The sequence below is a fragment of the Mytilus edulis genome, chromosome 3 (genome assembly GCF_963676685.1).
Source record: "Mytilus edulis chromosome 3, xbMytEdul2.2, whole genome shotgun sequence".
In the NCBI taxonomy this organism is placed as follows: Eukaryota; Metazoa; Mollusca; class Bivalvia; order Mytilida; family Mytilidae; genus Mytilus; species Mytilus edulis.
Window position 1 is genome coordinate 77138998 of NC_092346.1, and position 18445 is coordinate 77157442.

Below are 18445 nucleotides of genomic sequence, written 5' to 3' on the forward strand. Positions count from 1 at the left end.
CTGGGACTTTTATTGTCATATTTAAGTAAATTGATGCAATTGGGAAATATTACACACTGTTAATTTAAAAAAAATATTTTCCTAAATTCAATCCAGAGTTATGGGACTTTAGCTACCAAATAAATAACTAACATTTTCAAAGCTAACTAACTAGCACTTAAGAATCAAATTTTCACAAACTGAACACTATTTTAGGATAAGTAGATGTTTAGCCTGGTTTATGCAGAAATGATAAAAATAAAGTGCAAAAAATTGCAAATAAAAACAAGATTGCTTAATGGGAGGATGTAACCAGACACATTGTCAGTAAAACTTTCTGTCATAGCCAGGTGTAAGATGGCCTGTTTTATGTAGAACAAAATTAAGAATATGATTGAAATTTATTTAATGAATGCATAATGAAATTCTAAAAAAATAAAAAATTCACTATGTTTACAATTATCTATCTCTTGACCGTTCTAGTCTCCTTGGTGGTGAATTACTTATGTCCCTTGACCTTTCTTGTCTCCTTGGTGATGAATTACTTCTGTCTCTTGCCCTTTCACCTCTCCTTGGTGGTGAATTACTTATGTCCCTTGACCTTCCTCGTCTCCTTGGTGATGAATTACTTCTGTCTCTTGCCCTTTCATCTCTCCTTGGTGGAGAATTACTCATGTCTCTTGACCTTTCTTGTCTCCTTGGTGGAGAATTACTTCTGTCTCTTGACCTTTCTCGTCTCCTTGGTGGAGAATTATTTCTGTCTCTTCCTTTATTTAATGATCTGTTATTTGGAGACCTACTAAGATCTCTTCTATAGTTTCTAGAATTATCTCCCCTGTTATATGACTGTTTGTTATTGTAATTACTATCATTCTCACTATATCTACCTTGATTATTTCTTTTTGAGCCATTTTGAAAGTCTGTGTGGTATTTGTCTTTAGATTCATATCTATTATTATACCTATTTTCATGTGTCTCAAAATCTCTGTTAGATTTTTTTGAATCCCTGTCTGAAGGATATTTTTGTGGTCCTCTATTATGTTCCTTGTTATAAGATTTCTCATCATCTATATCATGTTTTTCTTTTTTAACTTTTATTGGTTCTACTTCATTATCACTGTCACTTGAAGATTCTGATTTTTTATGTTTCTTCTTCTTTTCTTTTTTCTTCTTTTTTGGCTTCTTTTCTGAAATTAATGCAAGATACTACGATTCAAACTTGGTGAATGCAAACATTTTTAAATGAGTAAAACAACTTTTTAGGTGGATTTTACCTGTAAGAACATGATGTGAAGACCTGTTTTTGTTGAAGACCATTGTACAATATGAATAAGCCATAACATTATTTATTCTTATTTAACAATCTCCTCTGTTAAAATAAAATGTAAGACCAGGGGCAATTAATTTGTCACAAACTAAGATGATCAAGGTTGGGTACATTTCCTTTCAAAATATAAAGCACCATCCTTAGAAGTGTAGAATATGTATGAATTTCATGCATTCCTATTATCAACAAAAAAAACCCATGTTTTTCAAACTTTGAAAACCAGACAGACATTTCATCTTCATAATATTCAACATTGGGGCATGCATTAAAGCAGTTTAACAACCAAATCAAATACCAAATTGTAGAGCATTGAAAGCTGAAATTTCTGAAAAATTGTGACAAATACAGATAAGGAAACTTAGTACGTAGTGTGCAATATGAGAAGAAAAGATGGAATACATAAACGTTTAAATCCGCTACATTTGTTTGAACCTGTCCTAAGTCATGAATCTGATGTTCAGTCGTTGTTGTTTGTTGATAAGGTTCATAAGTGTTTCTCATTATTCATATAGATTAAACTGTTTGTTTTCCCACTTGAAGGGTTTTACACTAGTCATTTTCGGCTCCTGTTGTTGTTCAGTGTGAGCCAAGGCTCTGTGTTGAAGACTGTACTTTGACCTAAAATGGTTCTTTTACAAATCGTGACTTGCATGGAGAGTTGTCTCATTGCCACTCATACCACATCTTCATATATCTAAATAAGGGTTTTGACCAAGATTTCAAGGTCCACTGAGAACACATATTCTTGTCTATACCTTTTTTTACTTTTTTCATAGGTACAACAAAACTGTCTTCCTCTTTCTCACTATTGTCTGACTGAGGTAGCTGGGGTGCACATCCTTCTGATCTCATCTGTTTTGTAATATCATCTTCATCTCCAAACTCCTTAGGCTGTTTATAATTCTCCACATGGTCAACACGTAGTGTCCTACCAAGCACCTGTAAAAGGATTGTTTCATTCAGTGATATTCTATTTAAATTGCATGTTCATATAAAACATTCTTCTGGAATAATGTTGTAAGCCACTGTCTAACTTCTGATGCTAAAGCACTTAAATGAAACAAGCATTTGCAAATTGAATATAATTTTCTCTGAACTTTTTTTTCAACAACTAACTAACTAATATTGTAAGCAGCTGTCCTTCTTTTAATAAAGCACTCATAGGACAAGTATTTACAAATTGAACATAGGTCTGATTTTTTTCATAATTCAAATAAATCCTTGCTTATTATTTCATTGTATTGTTGTTGGATTAACATTTGACCTCAGTGTAGTTGATAACAACTTCCTGTATTACCCATCTGTTTAAAATCAAAGATTTTTCTGGATTTGATACATGTATATATGTTTGTCATAATTGATTCAACTGTGGGTTGCAATCATACCTTGGCTCCATTTAAATTGTCTACTGCTAAGACAGTGCTTCTTTGATCTTCATAACACAGGAATCCATATCCTTTGATCTTTCCAGTCTTTTTATCTCTTACTATATTGATATTAACAATTTCTCCATACCTTCAATACAAAATTTCACTACACAAATCAGAAAATTATGCATTCCACAATAAATACATTAAATTTGCAAATTGTTAAGTTTTGCCACCATTTCATATGTGAAAACAAGAAGAACATACACTTTGAAAAAGTTTTAGTTTAGTTAATAATTTGAGGTTACATGGAAAGAATAAAACTTCATGTCTATTGATTTTAAATACTTGATGTTACAAAAATATATTATACATAGTTTAAAGAAGTATTAGAAATGAACAAGAGGCTACAAGGAGCTATAATACTCAACTGCTATTTTTGCTTATATTTACACATACACATTTGTCGTCAAACATGATAAAGCCATTACTTACTGTGAGAATACACATATAACATCTCCCTCAGTCAAATCATAGGGTAATCCACCAACAAAAATCCAAGCACTTTCTTTATATTTATCATGCCAGGATTTTTTTCCCACAAGACCAAGTTCTAGCTCTTTTTCATTGATCTTCTGTAAATTCTTTACATTTCTGAAGAAGGAAACAATAAATAATTGTAAATTTTGTTACACATTGTATTTGCTTAACAGCAATGAGTGATACAATTATAATGGATTTTTTCATGTTGGAGCAGATTTGTAAAGCTGTCAAAATTATACCTACCTGAATTTAATTGAGCAATTTGGTCCAAGGGTTAAGTTGTAATTTTGGGTAACCCCTTTTTCTAAATATGAAGTTTTCAAACTTGTAGTGATGAAAGTAAGCTGAGTATCATAGAAAAATAGATTAAATTTGCTGAAGAAGTATATTCTGTGAAAAGATAATGGAAAAGATCCGTTTTGAAATTATGGAACACTACATGAGAGACTAAAACTGAAAATGACACCAAACAGCTCAATGACAGGGCCTGTATATATATAGTAAAGGCGTACACTTATATATTCTTGTAGATCACATGACCTTTGTTCCCTTTAACTGCAGCTTGAACTGATACAGCTCAGTTTGAGCTATGAATTATCTCCCTTTGCTATTTTTTTTAAAGAAATTTCAGTTTCCTGTTTAAGATTTATTAAAGGGTACTACTGAATATAGCTTTGCTAAAATACAAAGTTAATGATAATGTTGAAATTTTGTACACAGAATTATTTAACTTTGTTACTTTATTACATGTATTACAGTAAAGATTTAGAATGTGCTTCCAACATGTCCAAGTTTAATTTTTCATTATGAGGTATTTCAAAATATTGTTTACTAGTCAGAGGAAATTATTAAATGAGTAATTTATCTAAGTAACATTTTGTCCAGTCTTCATGGTCTTAACTCTTTTTTTGTAATCATCTATATACATGTAAGAAGTACCTATAAATCACTAGACTATTTTTTTTTTTTAATGTTACTGTAGCTTTAAATACAAATGTATATATTGATCTTGGGACATTATTCGAACTAACATCTGTGTTTATATAGAAGACAGGTAATGATAATCTGGTACTGAATCTTGAATAATTACAAAAAAAATCACTTGTTAAAGTATATTATAACTTTATTTCTTAAATTATATCACTCTTTTAAGTTGTTTTTTTTTCCAAATGCACCACATTATTTCTCAAATTTTGGACTTGGAAATATATCATCATTATTTAAAGCCTTCATTATACTATAGCATTTTTTTTATTCAGCAAATCAAGAATTTACAGATGAATATTGTATCTTAGCAGCAAAAGGTGTTTTTTTTTCAATTTTACTAATATAATGAAACTATCTTAACATCTAAACTACATTTGTATATTTGAAATTTTGATAAACTCTAAATCACAGAATTTCTTATCTGCTAATTAATTCCCCAGTCTGTTTACACCAGTCTGTTTACACCACAAAATTTACTTGGAGTATAGGCCAATTTGTTCACCTGGAAATGGTTAAAAATTATAAATGCATGGTTAAAATTCAAAACTATATTTCATTTAAAATTACTAAAGGGAGATAATTTCTTTACCTCTATTGGGCTTTAACTTGTCTTAGCTATAGCTGATGCTTACAAACAGATAATTATCTTATATTTAGAGTCCGACTTATATTGTGAGTATTGAATGAATTTGACATACTGTGAAATCATTACTTTTCATGGGGTTTAAATTTCGTAGTTTTGTGCATATATACAAGATTTCATTGGGATTTAACTTTTCATGGTTTCCAAGAAAATCGAAGTGATATTATATGTAGGTTAAATTTTCGTGGGGGATTTAGTTTTGTTGATATATTCTTTCCACGAAACAAACGAAGTTAAATCCTTCACGAAAATGTCTGCTTTTGCAGTATACATGTATGTTTGCCACTAGGATTGCATTAATATCAATTTAATATACATGTATATATATATAAATTTGAAAATATGTCTTATTTTGTCAACCTTAAGGTTAAAATGGGAGTCCTTCTTATGTTTTTTACATTCTGATATTGAATGATTTATTGTTTTCTGTTCCTATCGGTGTCAAGACTATAACAAGTTCAGATTCTGTTGATGTTACTAATGTACATTACAGTGATTACTGACATATAACCTGATCATGAATCCGCTTTCAAGACTTTTTAAAGAAAAAGTGTAAGACATTTTTCAATTAAAAGTTTTGGCTGTTGGCAAAAAGACCTTTGAAAAGAACCCATCTATACATATTCAAAATTCGAACCTCACATGTGAAAAAACAGTAAAATTATTAGGCATTGAAATAGACTACCAGCTAAATTTTGATGTTCATGTCAGCTCAATCTGTAGGAAGGCATCACAGCAATTAAATGTTTTAAAACGTTTAGGCTCATTTTTGGATAGACTTAGTAAACTTACTATATTTCATACTTTTATTCTTAGTAATTTTAATTTTTGCCCTTTGGCATGGCATTTTTGCACTGAGAAAAATTCCAAAAAACTAGAAAAGGTGCAGGAAAGAGCACTCCGTTTTGTTTATGAGGATTTTACCAGCTCCTACGAGGACCTCTTACTTAAAGCTAAGGTGCCTTCCTTGCAGATCAGACGGATAAGAACAATGGCTCTAGAAACTTTTAAAATTATAAACAACATCGCTCCTGTGTGCTTACAAAATTTGGTGAATGTCAAAAAATCTAAATATTCTTTCAGGTATGTAAATATTCTTGAAATTCCACAGGTAAAGTCAACCCGTTACGGTAAAAAATCGTTCAAATTTGCTGCTGCTACTTTATGGAACAGTCTTCCAAACCATTTCAGGACTGAAAACAGTTTTTCACATTTTAAAAGTCTTGTTCAGTCCTGGAACGGTTTGGAATGTCACTGTTCTGCTTGCAGATAATTCTTAAACTGTTTTATTATTTATGCTGCTTTTGGTTGCTCTGGTCAAGCATGTTTTTACTTCATTCTAAATTTGTTGATTATTTTTATTGCATGCTATGTATGTGAGATTCAACTTTGTATTACAGGTTGTTTTATATGTCAAAATGCACTGTTTTTATGTTATTTATATGTTTTTATATTCGGTCAAAAGCTCCTTAGAGCTTGTGTTGCTTATTTGTACTCATGCCGAATCAAAATAAAGTTTTCTTATCTTATCTTATCTTAAAAGGATTAATGGAAAAACCTGCCAGATTTAACAGTGAGAGCAAACACTTTAATAACTTAATAAATAAAAGTGAAATTCAAAATGCCGAAATCGATGGGTCACTGTGAAAACTGTCTACTAATGAGAAAATAAAGGTTGGCAGGTAAGTGAAACTTACATAAATGAAGAGATAATTTATGAAAAATGAACAGATTGATGCCCGATTTATATAATTCCAAGGCCGTCAGTCGGCAGCAGAAGCGACGAAGCAGCGCATCTATTTTGGGTGGGCAAATATCCACTTTTTGATATAAGACGAGCTCTGACGTCCCACGGCCCCAGCTTGTCTGGCAAAACAGCCGTTGGACGTCAGAGTAATCTCGGACTAATTTACGATATAACAAGTTTTAGCGGGGTTGACAGCCTATAAAGCGGCATATAACGGTACTTCGTCACCACCTGACATTTTTCTAAAATGCAAGTTAAGTACTTTGTGTTATAATAAGGTATATAGGAAATTTTTTCTGAGACAAGTGCCTGTGATCAGGTAATTTTTGTGAAAAATAAAAATCGTGTTCCATTCATATAATTTAAGCAGAATATTTACGTGAGAGGATTCATGTCCTATTGCTAACTAATCAATATATCTTTCCAATGTCACGTAGAGTTGCTAAAACTGATCAAACAGCAAGACAACGAAACCAGAAAAACATTTTGCTTTTTATACCTTTTTCAGCCCTTCTTAAAGAAGAGTTTCAGCTTGTCATTTTCGCCCCAAAATACATTCGCCACAAATGATATATCATCATGTCATCTAACTAATACTCAACCTTTATAAATGACAAGTTTTGCTGGTTTTTACTTTTGTTGTGCATTATTCAGCTTTTTTTGTTGAATTCAAGAAAGGGAAGATGAAGGTAAAACTTTTTATTTTGCCCTCAGATTTAAAACCATCGTGTAAATCAAAGTTTGGCCCCGAAAACTACTCGCCCCAACTTCGTCTCATCATCAAACAAATACTTACTTGGTATAAATAGAGACATATTATACATGTCTCTGCTATAACATTATAAAGTATTCATATTTTACCGTTCCCATCTATGGCCCGGTTTTTATATTTTAAGTCAGTATATTTTTTTTTTTCTTATTTATGTATAGTACGTAATTTACTTTTCTTTACTTTTCTTTCATAGCAGAAAACATATCGTTTTCCCAAATTTTGTTATATTTCTATCCGACTGACTTTAAAAAGAAAGTTTTCAAATGAGGCTATATTTAATTTTAATAACAATTTTTCCCCAGTAAAACTAATAACATAATTGAATCGACCTAGTAAACATTGTACGTAAGGAGACTATCTGCACAATTTGTATTTTTATCAATTAAATGATTGCCAAGAAGATCTAACAAGGACAACGATTCATCTAATGGTGGAATATACTTCATAATAACTAAAAGAGACACTCATCTAGTAGTGGAATATACAGCTCGCACTCCATAATAACTAAAAGAGACACTCATCTAGTAGTGGAATATACAGCTCGCACTCCATAATAACTAAAAGAGACACTCATCTAGCAGTGGAATATACAGCTCGCACTCCACACTAGCTTAAAAGAGATATTCATCTAGTATAGTGGAATATAAATCCCACATTTCACATTAGATAAAAATAGACATTTTATCTAGCGGCAGAATAAACAGTTAACTCTGTGCATTAGCTGAAAAGAGACACGGAGAAACCATTATTAAAATGTTCTGACAGCTCTATTTTAAGGTCTACTTATGACTTTAGATGGTAATGATAATAAGCATAATAACACGGACGACATACCAAGAAGACTTAGCTAGTAACCCCAAAGTATTTAGAGAAATCAGACCATTATTATTTTTACTATAACTACACAAGTTATACTGAAATCGTGATTGAAGATATCAACGGACAAACGGTGCTTTTAAGCAAACAAAAGTATTTAAGATGAGATAACAGAATCAAAGTTTACATTGATAATACGTATAATTTATAGTTGATTTGAGAAAGGTATAAAGCACAAATTTACGAGTTCATATATATATGTATGTTAGTTGGCCTTCGAAATGGCTGAAAGATTGAAACAATTTAGAGAAATTGGGAAGAAAATAGTCGCAGTCTGCCGAAACTACAAGTTAGTATTACCTTCTACTCTATAAAATCATAAGTATACGTTTGTCAGTTATTTGATGTACCCACTCCACAGATGAGACAAAGGACCATAAAGGTTATCAAATTTCTCATATTTGGTCAATTTTATTCTGATGCAAAAATGATTTTTTTTATATGTTTTATTCATTTAAAATAATTGAACAAAATCAGATGAACAAATATCAGGTAGCTAACCTTTTTAGACCACATCAGAGATCGATTGAAGGAATTGTAAAAGAAAAAACACCTGCAGATAGCAAGATTTTGCGTATCTGTTTTATCGACACAAACAGATATGATAGTCCAGGACTTTGCAAAGGCATTTGATAAAGTCAGCCATCCACGCATGCTACACAAGCTCAGACACTATGGGATAAGAGGGAAAATCACAAATGGATCACAGCATTTTTAGACAACAGAACACAGGCAGTTGTACTGGAAAATAAGTATTCAGACAAAGTGGGAGTAACATCTTGAGTATCCCAAGGCAGTGTACTTGGACCTGTCCTTTTCCTTATCTTCATCAATGACATCACTGATGATATACAGTCAACAATTCGTCTGTTTGTTGATGATTGCGCCATCTACCGGCAAATTATAACTACCAAAGATCAAGCCATCCTTCAAAAAGAGATGACTACCTTGACGAAACGGGAACAGAAATGGAAAATGGAATTTAATGTCAGCAAATGCAACGTGATGCACCTAACAAGATCTAAAACCCCCCCATAAAAGAACCCTATTACATGCATCATGGGAAACAACTAGAAGCAGTCACAGACACGAAATACTTGGGAATTACCATCAAAAATTACCTTAGCTGGAACCTACACATACACAACATTGTAGCCAGTGCAAACCAAGCACAAGGGATGCTTAGCAGAAACATCAAAAAAGCTCCACAACAAACAAAAACCAATGCTGTCAACGCACTTATAAGACCAATGGAGTATAGCGCAGCCATATGGGATCCCTATACGCAAGAAAATATTGACAAAATAGAGCGGCTCGCTATATTTTCAACGACTACAGTAACCAATCGAGTGTCACAAGCATGATAAGCAAGCTTAACTTGATACCTCTCTACCAACGAAGAGTAAACATCAGATTATGCATATTTTACAAAATTGTAAATGAGCTAGTAGCAGTTCCAACAGATACTTACCTCATCCCACTAAATAGAACATCAAGACACTACAATACCATGACATACACCATCTTCAACCCAAGACATGATTACTACAAATTCTCATTCTTTCCAAGAAAGGTAATAGCCTGGAATAAATTACCGGAATCGAAAGTGATCGAAGCTTTCAAGATACTGGTTACCGAGATGATGGAATGTTTTTTTTATCCTGCACCAACTGTACAGCATGCACCATATTTTCTTTTTTGATCCTTGATCTTTTATTGTAAATAGACATCTACGTAACGCACAAGTAATGAGTACTCGTTATTGAGTTTAACTACTATATCTAAGAAGAAGAAGGTATTTAAAGCGGAAAGGGGTAAATATCGCTTTGAAACTTAACTTACATATGTATATATATATATATATATATATAGAGAGAGAGAGAGAGAGAGAGAGAGAGAGAGAGAGAGAGAGAGAGAGAGAGAGAGAGAGAGAGTCTATAAGAATCTACCAACCAGTAAACTTAATAGGTATTGGATCATCAAAATTGACAATACTACACAAACAGGAAAAATTATATGAGTCTCGCACAAAGATGGAAAAACTGAACAGATGATATAAATTATACAATAATTGCAAATATTTCGGCTCAACAAATGGCCTTCTTCGGTGCAAAAGTTTTAACAATACTGATATATAATGTATAAGGTGTAAAGATAGATGTATATATATACAACTCGTCTAAACATCAACCCAACAATGTTAGATCTGTAAATTTGCTTTCGCAAATTTTTGGTTCTTCCCTCGCCGGGATTCGAACCCATGCTACTGTGATATCGTGACACCAAATCGCCTGCACTGCAGCCGTCCCGCTAGACCACACGACCACCTGGGCTCTCAAAAAAAAAAGCTTTCGCTGGCCGTTTGTTACCTTTCCTCGTCAGTTTTAATCTAGCGGCGTACTACAGTACATGATATAGAAGGCATGAAGATGTTATTGTTACAGATCAGCTAAATTATCTATTGTAAAGGATCCTACAAATTAATGTAATATACAGTCACAGAAAATAATTATATTTATAAGTACGTCTGAGTCAGTGACAACTCTACAACAGATGTATCCATCGGATCGCCATCAATGATGGTGATACATGGCTGTGTACATAATGTATATACAACATATATATTTTAGAGATTGATGTCTATATTAAGATTATCAGAACCACCAAGACTCACCAGTAAACTCTTTATTGGACTAATTCTGTTTTAGAGTTTTAGAGTATTTTAATGTTAAAAGTTTAATGAAATACATTCACTCTTTTGCGACTTATCTTGTATACAATCTTTATTAAGTTTGATTTTACAGAGGTCTTACTGCTGCTCAAGGCATACCCAATCCGAAGACGCCAAGCCTGTTTGCAAAGCCAACAACTGCATACATCACCGAAGGACAATCTATTCGTGTATGTTACTCTTTTAAAACTTACTGCAGTACCAATTTCACGGTGGGTAAAGTTGTCCTGCGAGAAAACGGTCTGTGCTGTTATTTCGGTCCTGACCGGTGCTTGTGATCATGCATCGAAAATATGTAAACAAAGACGAATATTATGATTTTTGACGTTTTTTTCTCATAAAGAATGGAAGGAAACAGTTGAGATTTTTTTATTTTTTTATTTTTTTTTATGGGTTCAAGGCAACCATTAGAAATGTGACCATTCAAGCTGTTTCAGTGAGCGTAATACAAACATACTAATTTTCAGAAAATCTAGAAATGAAAAAATAAAACAAAAATGCTCCTGGAGTCCGCCATTTATATCCAAATCCACACGACAAAATTATTTTGTGAAAACCCCTTGTAATTTATTAAAATTTTGCATTTTCTCTCTTTATTCATGTCATGATATTGTGCTGGTGGGTCCTGTCATTGTGCTAGTGGGTCCTGATACGATGCTGGTGATTTTGGATAAAAAGTTGGTCATATTTGAAACAAATGTTACAAAATCAATAAAATTGGATAGATAATTGTATTCAATCGGATCTGTGACTCATATTTTTACTTTTGTGCACCCATTTGACTGTTTAATAAGCATTTTCAAATAATCGTAACTTATTACATAAAGGCCAACATATTCCGTCCATTATCAGATGAAAATATATCTAATTAGAATAGTTTTATTTAAGATATTAAATGTAGTAATACGGAAGCCGATAAGGGCCATTCAAAAAAAAAAATTATGTCGTAATTACGACATAGCATGTCGTAATTTCGACATAACATGTCGTTATTACGACATCGCTATGTAGTAATTTCGACATAACATGTCGTTATAACGACATCGCTATGTCGTAATTTCGACATATCATGTCGTAATAACGACATCACTATGTCGTTAAAACGACATACATGTAGCTATGTCGTAATAACGACATCGCTATATATAAAAGAATATGTATTATGATTGCCAAGAGACTAAATGACACAGAAATTAACAACTATAGGTCATCATAATGCCCCCAATAATTAGAAAAGCCCCCGATTAGTCAGCTATAAAAGAGGGAGGAAAGATACCAAAGGGAGAGCCCCCGAAATGCTGTGTGGTAGACAGTGTTATTAATTAATGATTAGTTAGCTCCCTTGGTAAAACTCCAAATTTCATATTTAATATATTTCATTGTTAAATAATTTACATGAAGCTTAATAAGTATATATTTGTTAATTGCATAGCTTTTGCTATTTGAATTCATTGGTTAAAGATTTTTAATTTATATTGTAAAGTTTAATATTTGCATCGTCGAAAAATCTTTGGTTACCTTCTTTGGATACCTTCAGTGAGAAACTTATATATTTTTTAAATCCCGTCTAAGTTTTATAAAAGAGGGACGAAAGATACCAAAGGGACAGTCAAACTCATAAATCTAAAACAAACTGACAACGCCATGGCTAAAAATGAAAAAGACAAACAGAAAAACAATAGTACACATGACACAACATAGAAAACTAAAGAATAAACAACACGAACCCCACCAAAAACTAGGGGTGATCTCTCCGGAAGGGTAAGCAGATCCTGCTCCACATGCGGCACCCGTCGTGTTGCTTATGTGATTACAAATCCGGTAAATAGTCTAATTCGGTAGGTCAAATTCATGAAAGGGAAGGGGATTGTAGTTACGACGTGAGGAACATATCCGATATCATTTGTGAAATGGTTATTCCATAACGGTCAACCAACTCGTGATGGCGTCCGTAAAATTTACGAAGGGATGATTTCAACTTCACCATTTGGAACTCTTGATTTAATAGCTTCCTTGTGAGCAGTAACCCTCTATCAAGAAAATCATGATAGGAAATGCAAGCACGGGAATATCGTATCAATTGAGAGATATATACCCCGTATGCAGGTGCTGCTGGAATGTTGCTACTTAGAAATGGAAAGTTCACAATTGGAAAGCTGAAATCATCTCTTTTGTCGTAAAGTTTTGTCTTCAACCGACCCTCATAGTCAATTTCTAGATGTAAGTCAAGATATGAAGCTGACTTAACTGTATCTGTAGTATCCTTTATCTCCAATTCGATGGGATAGATGCGTTCCACATAGTCACCAAATTTTGAATTGTTTAGTGAAAGAACGTCATCTATATAGCGGAAAGTTATAAGTTACCTGCCGTGGAAGGGCTGTATAGCTAGACAAGTTTGAAATAAACAAATAAGACGTGGAAATTATGAGGACTGACATTGCATGCCAAGCTTTCATCTCCATTTATATAAGCGCAAACTACATGGTTTCTTGTAATAAGGGTGAATTGAAGTATTAATAGCTCTATTTCTACTTTCAAACGTTGGGCACGATATTCCTACAACACGACGTTACACTTTTTAAACATGCGGCGTCGAAGAGGGTTTTTGACTTCGTTTAATTTTTGCAAGTTTTATTCGTTTTTTTATGATATTATTAATTCGTATATTTTAACAAATTTGATTCGTTTAGGGATAGTCACATGTTAAACTATATTTTCTAAGGTAGAGAGGAAAGGCCGGATAGCAAAAAGCATATTGACCGGCAAAAAGCATATTGCACGGTTATTTTTAGAATATCTAAAAACCGATATACTTTGTGACTTCATGTAATGAATTTCAGGATATTGTTTAACGTTTTGAAACAAATGATCATATCTGTGATCGATTATTTGACGAAAAAAAGTCTTCAAATACATAAGTTGTCCAAATAAAAAGTAAATGAAATAACAACTAATATGTTGTTATTGTCAAGGGGACAATGTAATATCTATAAAGTTCCAACAAACCTAAATGACGATTTTGATACAAACTAACATGGTCGGAAATTCATAATATATCAAATATATAATTATCATGAACATTTAATTGAAACCAGCGTCTTTAGGATTTTAGACGTTTTCAGACGTTTGGACAAATTGGCTACCGTTTTGTAATGTGTGGAAGCATTTTATTCCTTTAAGATCCAAATATGTAGGTAATAAGAAAAGAATCTTGGCATTTTTTACTCTTCGTGTATCTGACTTTTGTTTTTATCAATTATAAAAAATACGCGTTAACTGCTTTGAAAAATGAAATATCAACTTGGACAAAATACTACCGTTTGAAAAACGACTGTGTAGAGAAGATTTTATTGAATCAGCAATATTTGAACTCAAATGAGGCAAACATTTGTACTTTTGTTAGATATTATTATTGTCTTACTCTTTTTATTCATTTTCTGCTATATCTACTTATAAAATTCACTTTCAGTCGTTGAGTTAATGAAAAACGTCGTTGGACATTTTTCTTATTCCAGCATAATATGCAGCCACCGAGTCAAATGAAATTTGGCAAAATAACGGCTTTAACGGCACAGAGAACCAACACATGTCGGTGTTCCTGCCAAGAATCAAGAAGATCAGAGAATAAGAAATAAGATCACTATACATAAGAGTTAAAACTGTTTTTCATAAATGTAACGTTGGACATCCGTTTTTTTCACATAGCTTTCTTATTTTAATCCTCAAATATACTAGATATTACTTAGTATATGCTGTAAAAACATAATTTAAAACATATACTGAATTTGTTACAATATTGTTTCGTGCTTTCTAACATTTTTATTTTTATTTTGTTTTGCGGATGAAATATCGAAGATTCTGTTTTAAATCCTAGGCGTTATAGGAACATCGTGCCCACCGTTTGAAAGTAGAAATAGAGCTATCAAGACTTCAATTCTACTTTGTTACAAAAAGCCTTGAAGTTTGCACTTATTTATAGGGAGATGGATAGCTTGGCTTGCCTTGGAAGGAAGGAAAGTTACACCTATCACACACGGTTGGTGTAATTCCATGGCATCTATAAAATATATAAGTTTCTCACTGAATCTACTCAAAGAAGGTAACCAAAGATTTTGCAACGATGCAAATATTAAACTTTACAATATAAATAAATATCTTTAACCAATGAATTCAAATAGCAAAATCTATGCAATAAACAAATATATACTTATTAAGCTTCATGTAAATTATTTAACAATGAAATACATTAAATATGAAATTTGGAGTTTTACCAAGGGAGCTAATAATTGATTAATAACACTGTCTGCCACTCAGCATTTCGGGGGCTCTCCCTCTGGTATCTTTCCTACCTCTTTTATAGCTGACTATGTGGGGCTTTTCAAATTATTTGGGGCATTATGATGACCTATAGTTGTTAATTTCTGTGTCATTTAGTCTCTTGGCAATCATAATACATATTCTTTTATATATAGCGATGTCTTTATTACGACATAGCTTTGTCGTTATAACGACATGATATGTCGAAGTTACGACATAGCGATGTCGTTATAACGACATGTTATGTCGAAATTACGACATAGCGATGTCGTTATAACGACATATTATGTCGAAATTACGACATAGCGATGTCGTAATAACGACATGTCATGTCGAAATTACGACATGCTATGTCGTAATTACGACATAATTTTTTTTTTTGAATGGCCCTTATCGGCTTCCGTAAATGCCCTTAAAACAAATTTAAAAGGTGCGTTAAGTAAAGCGACATTTAGAACGACAATAAAGGGTTGACTGGTTTATTTCAGTTAAATATAGTTACGAGGTAAGACAATTTAACTACTGGTACCTCTAGTTTCTTCCTGTATAAATACACTGTCTCCAATAAATTTCGACCGGATAAAAAAAAAACCAACCATGACTTGCTTTTAAATTATGACAGATAAAAACCAACTAGAATGAAAAAAGATGTTGTTTCTTATTGAAATTTGTCCATTGACAAACATTCCACATCATCTTTTTCATATAGGTATTGTATATTTTACACCGTATTTTTGGTGATCATGCAAAAGGATCGTCATCCCGAAAATCGTAAACATATTTTCTTATCTTGAAAGGAGACGAGATGGGTTCCATTAACAGATCAATAAAGAAGATTACAGTTAATTCAAAATATTGATAACCTATAACCGCATTATAAATCATCTTTAATGAGAAAACAGAAAACAGTAAAATAAAAAAATATTTTTTTTTCCCTCCATAATAACAGTTAACAGATTCACAACAATATCAATTTTAAGAAAACGGATAACAACTAATTAGTCAATTACAGTTAATCATCAACGATCTTGAATATTTGCCACTTTTAACTTAAATATAAAGGCACAGAACCAGGCCCAACCAGCACAGTATCAGGATCGTTTTTCTAATCACCAGCACATCGTCAGAACAATTTCGTTTTGCGAACTTGCACGACTTTTGCAATAAAAAATTGTTGTAATATTCTTTGCATGGAACTTATGACGTATCAGAAAAAAATGAAGCAACACAACAGTTGTTTTATTGCCGTTCTGATACAATGTAAACAAATCCACCAGCACCCGTCAGGACCGAATCACCAGCACAGAACGTTCTCTTGCATGACAACCTTACCCACCCTGCATTTGAATAACAGCTTCAACGATGGTTTTAGCATGAAATGATAATCATACGGTATACATGGTTGGATAGAAAAAGCGGGAACTTGATTCGTAACATGTAAATCGTCCGACGTGAAGCATCATTGTCATTTTTATACGTAAATTCGAGAACATCACTTAGTTAGTTTCGACTGAAAGCATTATTTATTAAAAGTTTTATTTCGTATTGTCACACGTTTTAAACAATCAGCTCGAAACATTCAACTTAAGCGTTAGGTTTTGAATTATGTTCATTTGGAAAAGCGGACACTTCAATCTTTGGAATGTCTATTTTGGTTTTTTTTAGGTGTGGTTGGAAGTAACATGTATACTTGTCAAATAAAAATCTTTATATGTTAACATGTTTATGAATGCACTTGGTGGTGAATTACTATTCTCTTTTCCTACAGATTCCCGAAGGCTGTAATTTATTGTACCATGAAGTTGAACTAGGAGTTGTCATTAAGCAGAAATGTTCCAACGTTGCTGTCTCTGATGTCGATGAATACATTGGTGGATTTGTTCTTGCTTTAGATATGACCGCTAAAGACTTCCACAACGAAGCCAAAGCTAATTCTCGACCATGGTTTCTTAGCAAAGGATTTGACACTTCCTGTCCAGTTAGCGACTTTATTGAAAAAGAAAAAGTTCCAAATTATCGAGACGTAAGATTATGGTTAAAAGTAGATGGTGCTATGAAACAGGACGATAGTACCTCTGACATGATTTTCTCTGTCCCAGAAGTAATTTCTTACATCAGTAAATATATAACATTAGAGGAAGGCGATGTTGTTTTGACAGGAACACCTGATGGTCAAGGGCCAGTGACAGACGGGCAAATCATGGAAGCAGGACTCGCTGATATAGTGTCAATGAAATTTTCTGTTACAAAATGAGCATGTCACAAGAGTAAAAAAAATGTTATTAAATCTATCTGTCTTCAATGTTATTTAGATATGCAACTGAATAGACCATTATTTTGCTTTACGAGTGAATGTTATCATTTGTATAATTTATAAACATACCGAATTTGGTGTGTTTTTGATCATCAGTACTATTAAACCAAAACAAATTTCTTGAACATTGAAGTCCATTGAATGCATAATCAAGAGCAGTCAGATCAGATTTATTTCGGTTGTTTTCTGCACTTTGGTCGGGTTGTTGTCTCTTTAACACATTTCCCATTTCCATTCTTAATTTTATACTTACAAAATAAAATGTTATTTGATTAATAGCTAGTTAACGTATGAGAGTAAAAGAAGAAAAATCGAAATACGAATATGTGGCATGATTGCCAAGAAGAAATATAGATGTAAACAATTACAGGTACCATACTGCCTTCAACTATGATCAAAACCCATACCATATATTAGTCAATATAATACCAAGGTATGACACAATGCATATTAGACTTTGTTTCCTATATTTTGTTAAATAAAGAAATAGAAATACTTATTTTCACAAAAGTCTTTTATACAGAAGTCCTACTGCACACATTTCACAATTCTATACTGAATGTACTTGATTTTTTTCTTTTGAAAAATACTTTAAAATAATAGATTGTAATAACTGAACCTTTTTTTTCAATCGAAAAGAATCTAGTGTCTATGCATGGTCTATTGGGAAGCAGAGAGTGCAAATTTGATTAAACAAAAGGTGAATAACCGAATATTTGGCTACTGACACATTCACAAGTATTGTATATACTAAGTCCTCTGTATTTAAGGACATAAATGAACGAATACAGATCAGCAAAATTATTTATGCATATTTCAAATGTTAACGATCTGCCTCC

General features: G+C 32.6%; 2 protein-coding genes across 2 annotated transcripts; one reads left to right on the top strand and one right to left on the bottom strand.

Annotated features, from left to right (window-relative positions):
* Positions 1 to 368: 368 nt before the first annotated feature.
* LOC139517461 (RNA-binding motif protein, X-linked 2-like) lies at positions 369 to 7112 on the bottom strand. The gene is made up of 5 exons (XM_071308545.1): positions 6973 to 7112; positions 3169 to 3327; positions 2692 to 2821; positions 2062 to 2245; positions 369 to 1166 (listed from the first exon to the last, which is right to left on the bottom strand). The coding sequence occupies exons 1-5, from the start codon at positions 6984 to 6986 to the stop codon at positions 439 to 441; spliced, it is 1215 nt and encodes a 404-aa protein (XP_071164646.1). The 5' UTR covers positions 6987 to 7112; the 3' UTR covers positions 369 to 438.
* Positions 7113 to 8372: 1260 nt separating this feature from the next.
* LOC139517463 (oxaloacetate tautomerase FAHD1, mitochondrial-like) lies at positions 8373 to 17583 on the top strand. Its single transcript, XM_071308547.1, has 3 exons — positions 8373 to 8530; positions 11046 to 11142; positions 17061 to 17583. The coding sequence occupies exons 1-3, from the start codon at positions 8463 to 8465 to the stop codon at positions 17544 to 17546; spliced, it is 651 nt and encodes a 216-aa protein (XP_071164648.1). The 5' UTR covers positions 8373 to 8462; the 3' UTR covers positions 17547 to 17583.
* The last annotated feature ends 862 nt before the right edge of the window (positions 17584 to 18445 follow it).

Excerpts from the sequence above, each read along its gene's own strand:
- LOC139517461 (XM_071308545.1), bottom strand. Across the intron at positions 2,822-3,168 it reads GTTATATGTGTATTCTCACA|GTATGGAGAAATTGTTAATA; the intron begins GTAAGTAATGGC and ends TTTGTATTGAAG. Across the intron at positions 1,167-2,061 it reads TATGAAAAAAGTAAAAAAAG|AAAAGAAGCCAAAAAAGAAG; the intron begins GTATAGACAAGA and ends CATTAATTTCAG.
- LOC139517463 (XM_071308547.1), top strand. The coding sequence starts at position 8,463 with ATGGCTGAAAGATTGAAACAATTTAGAGAAATTGGGAAGAAAATAGTC. Across the intron at positions 8,531-11,045 it reads GCAGTCTGCCGAAACTACAA|AGGTCTTACTGCTGCTCAAG; the intron begins GTTAGTATTACC and ends TTGATTTTACAG. Across the intron at positions 11,143-17,060 it reads CCGAAGGACAATCTATTCGT|ATTCCCGAAGGCTGTAATTT; the intron begins GTATGTTACTCT and ends CTTTTCCTACAG.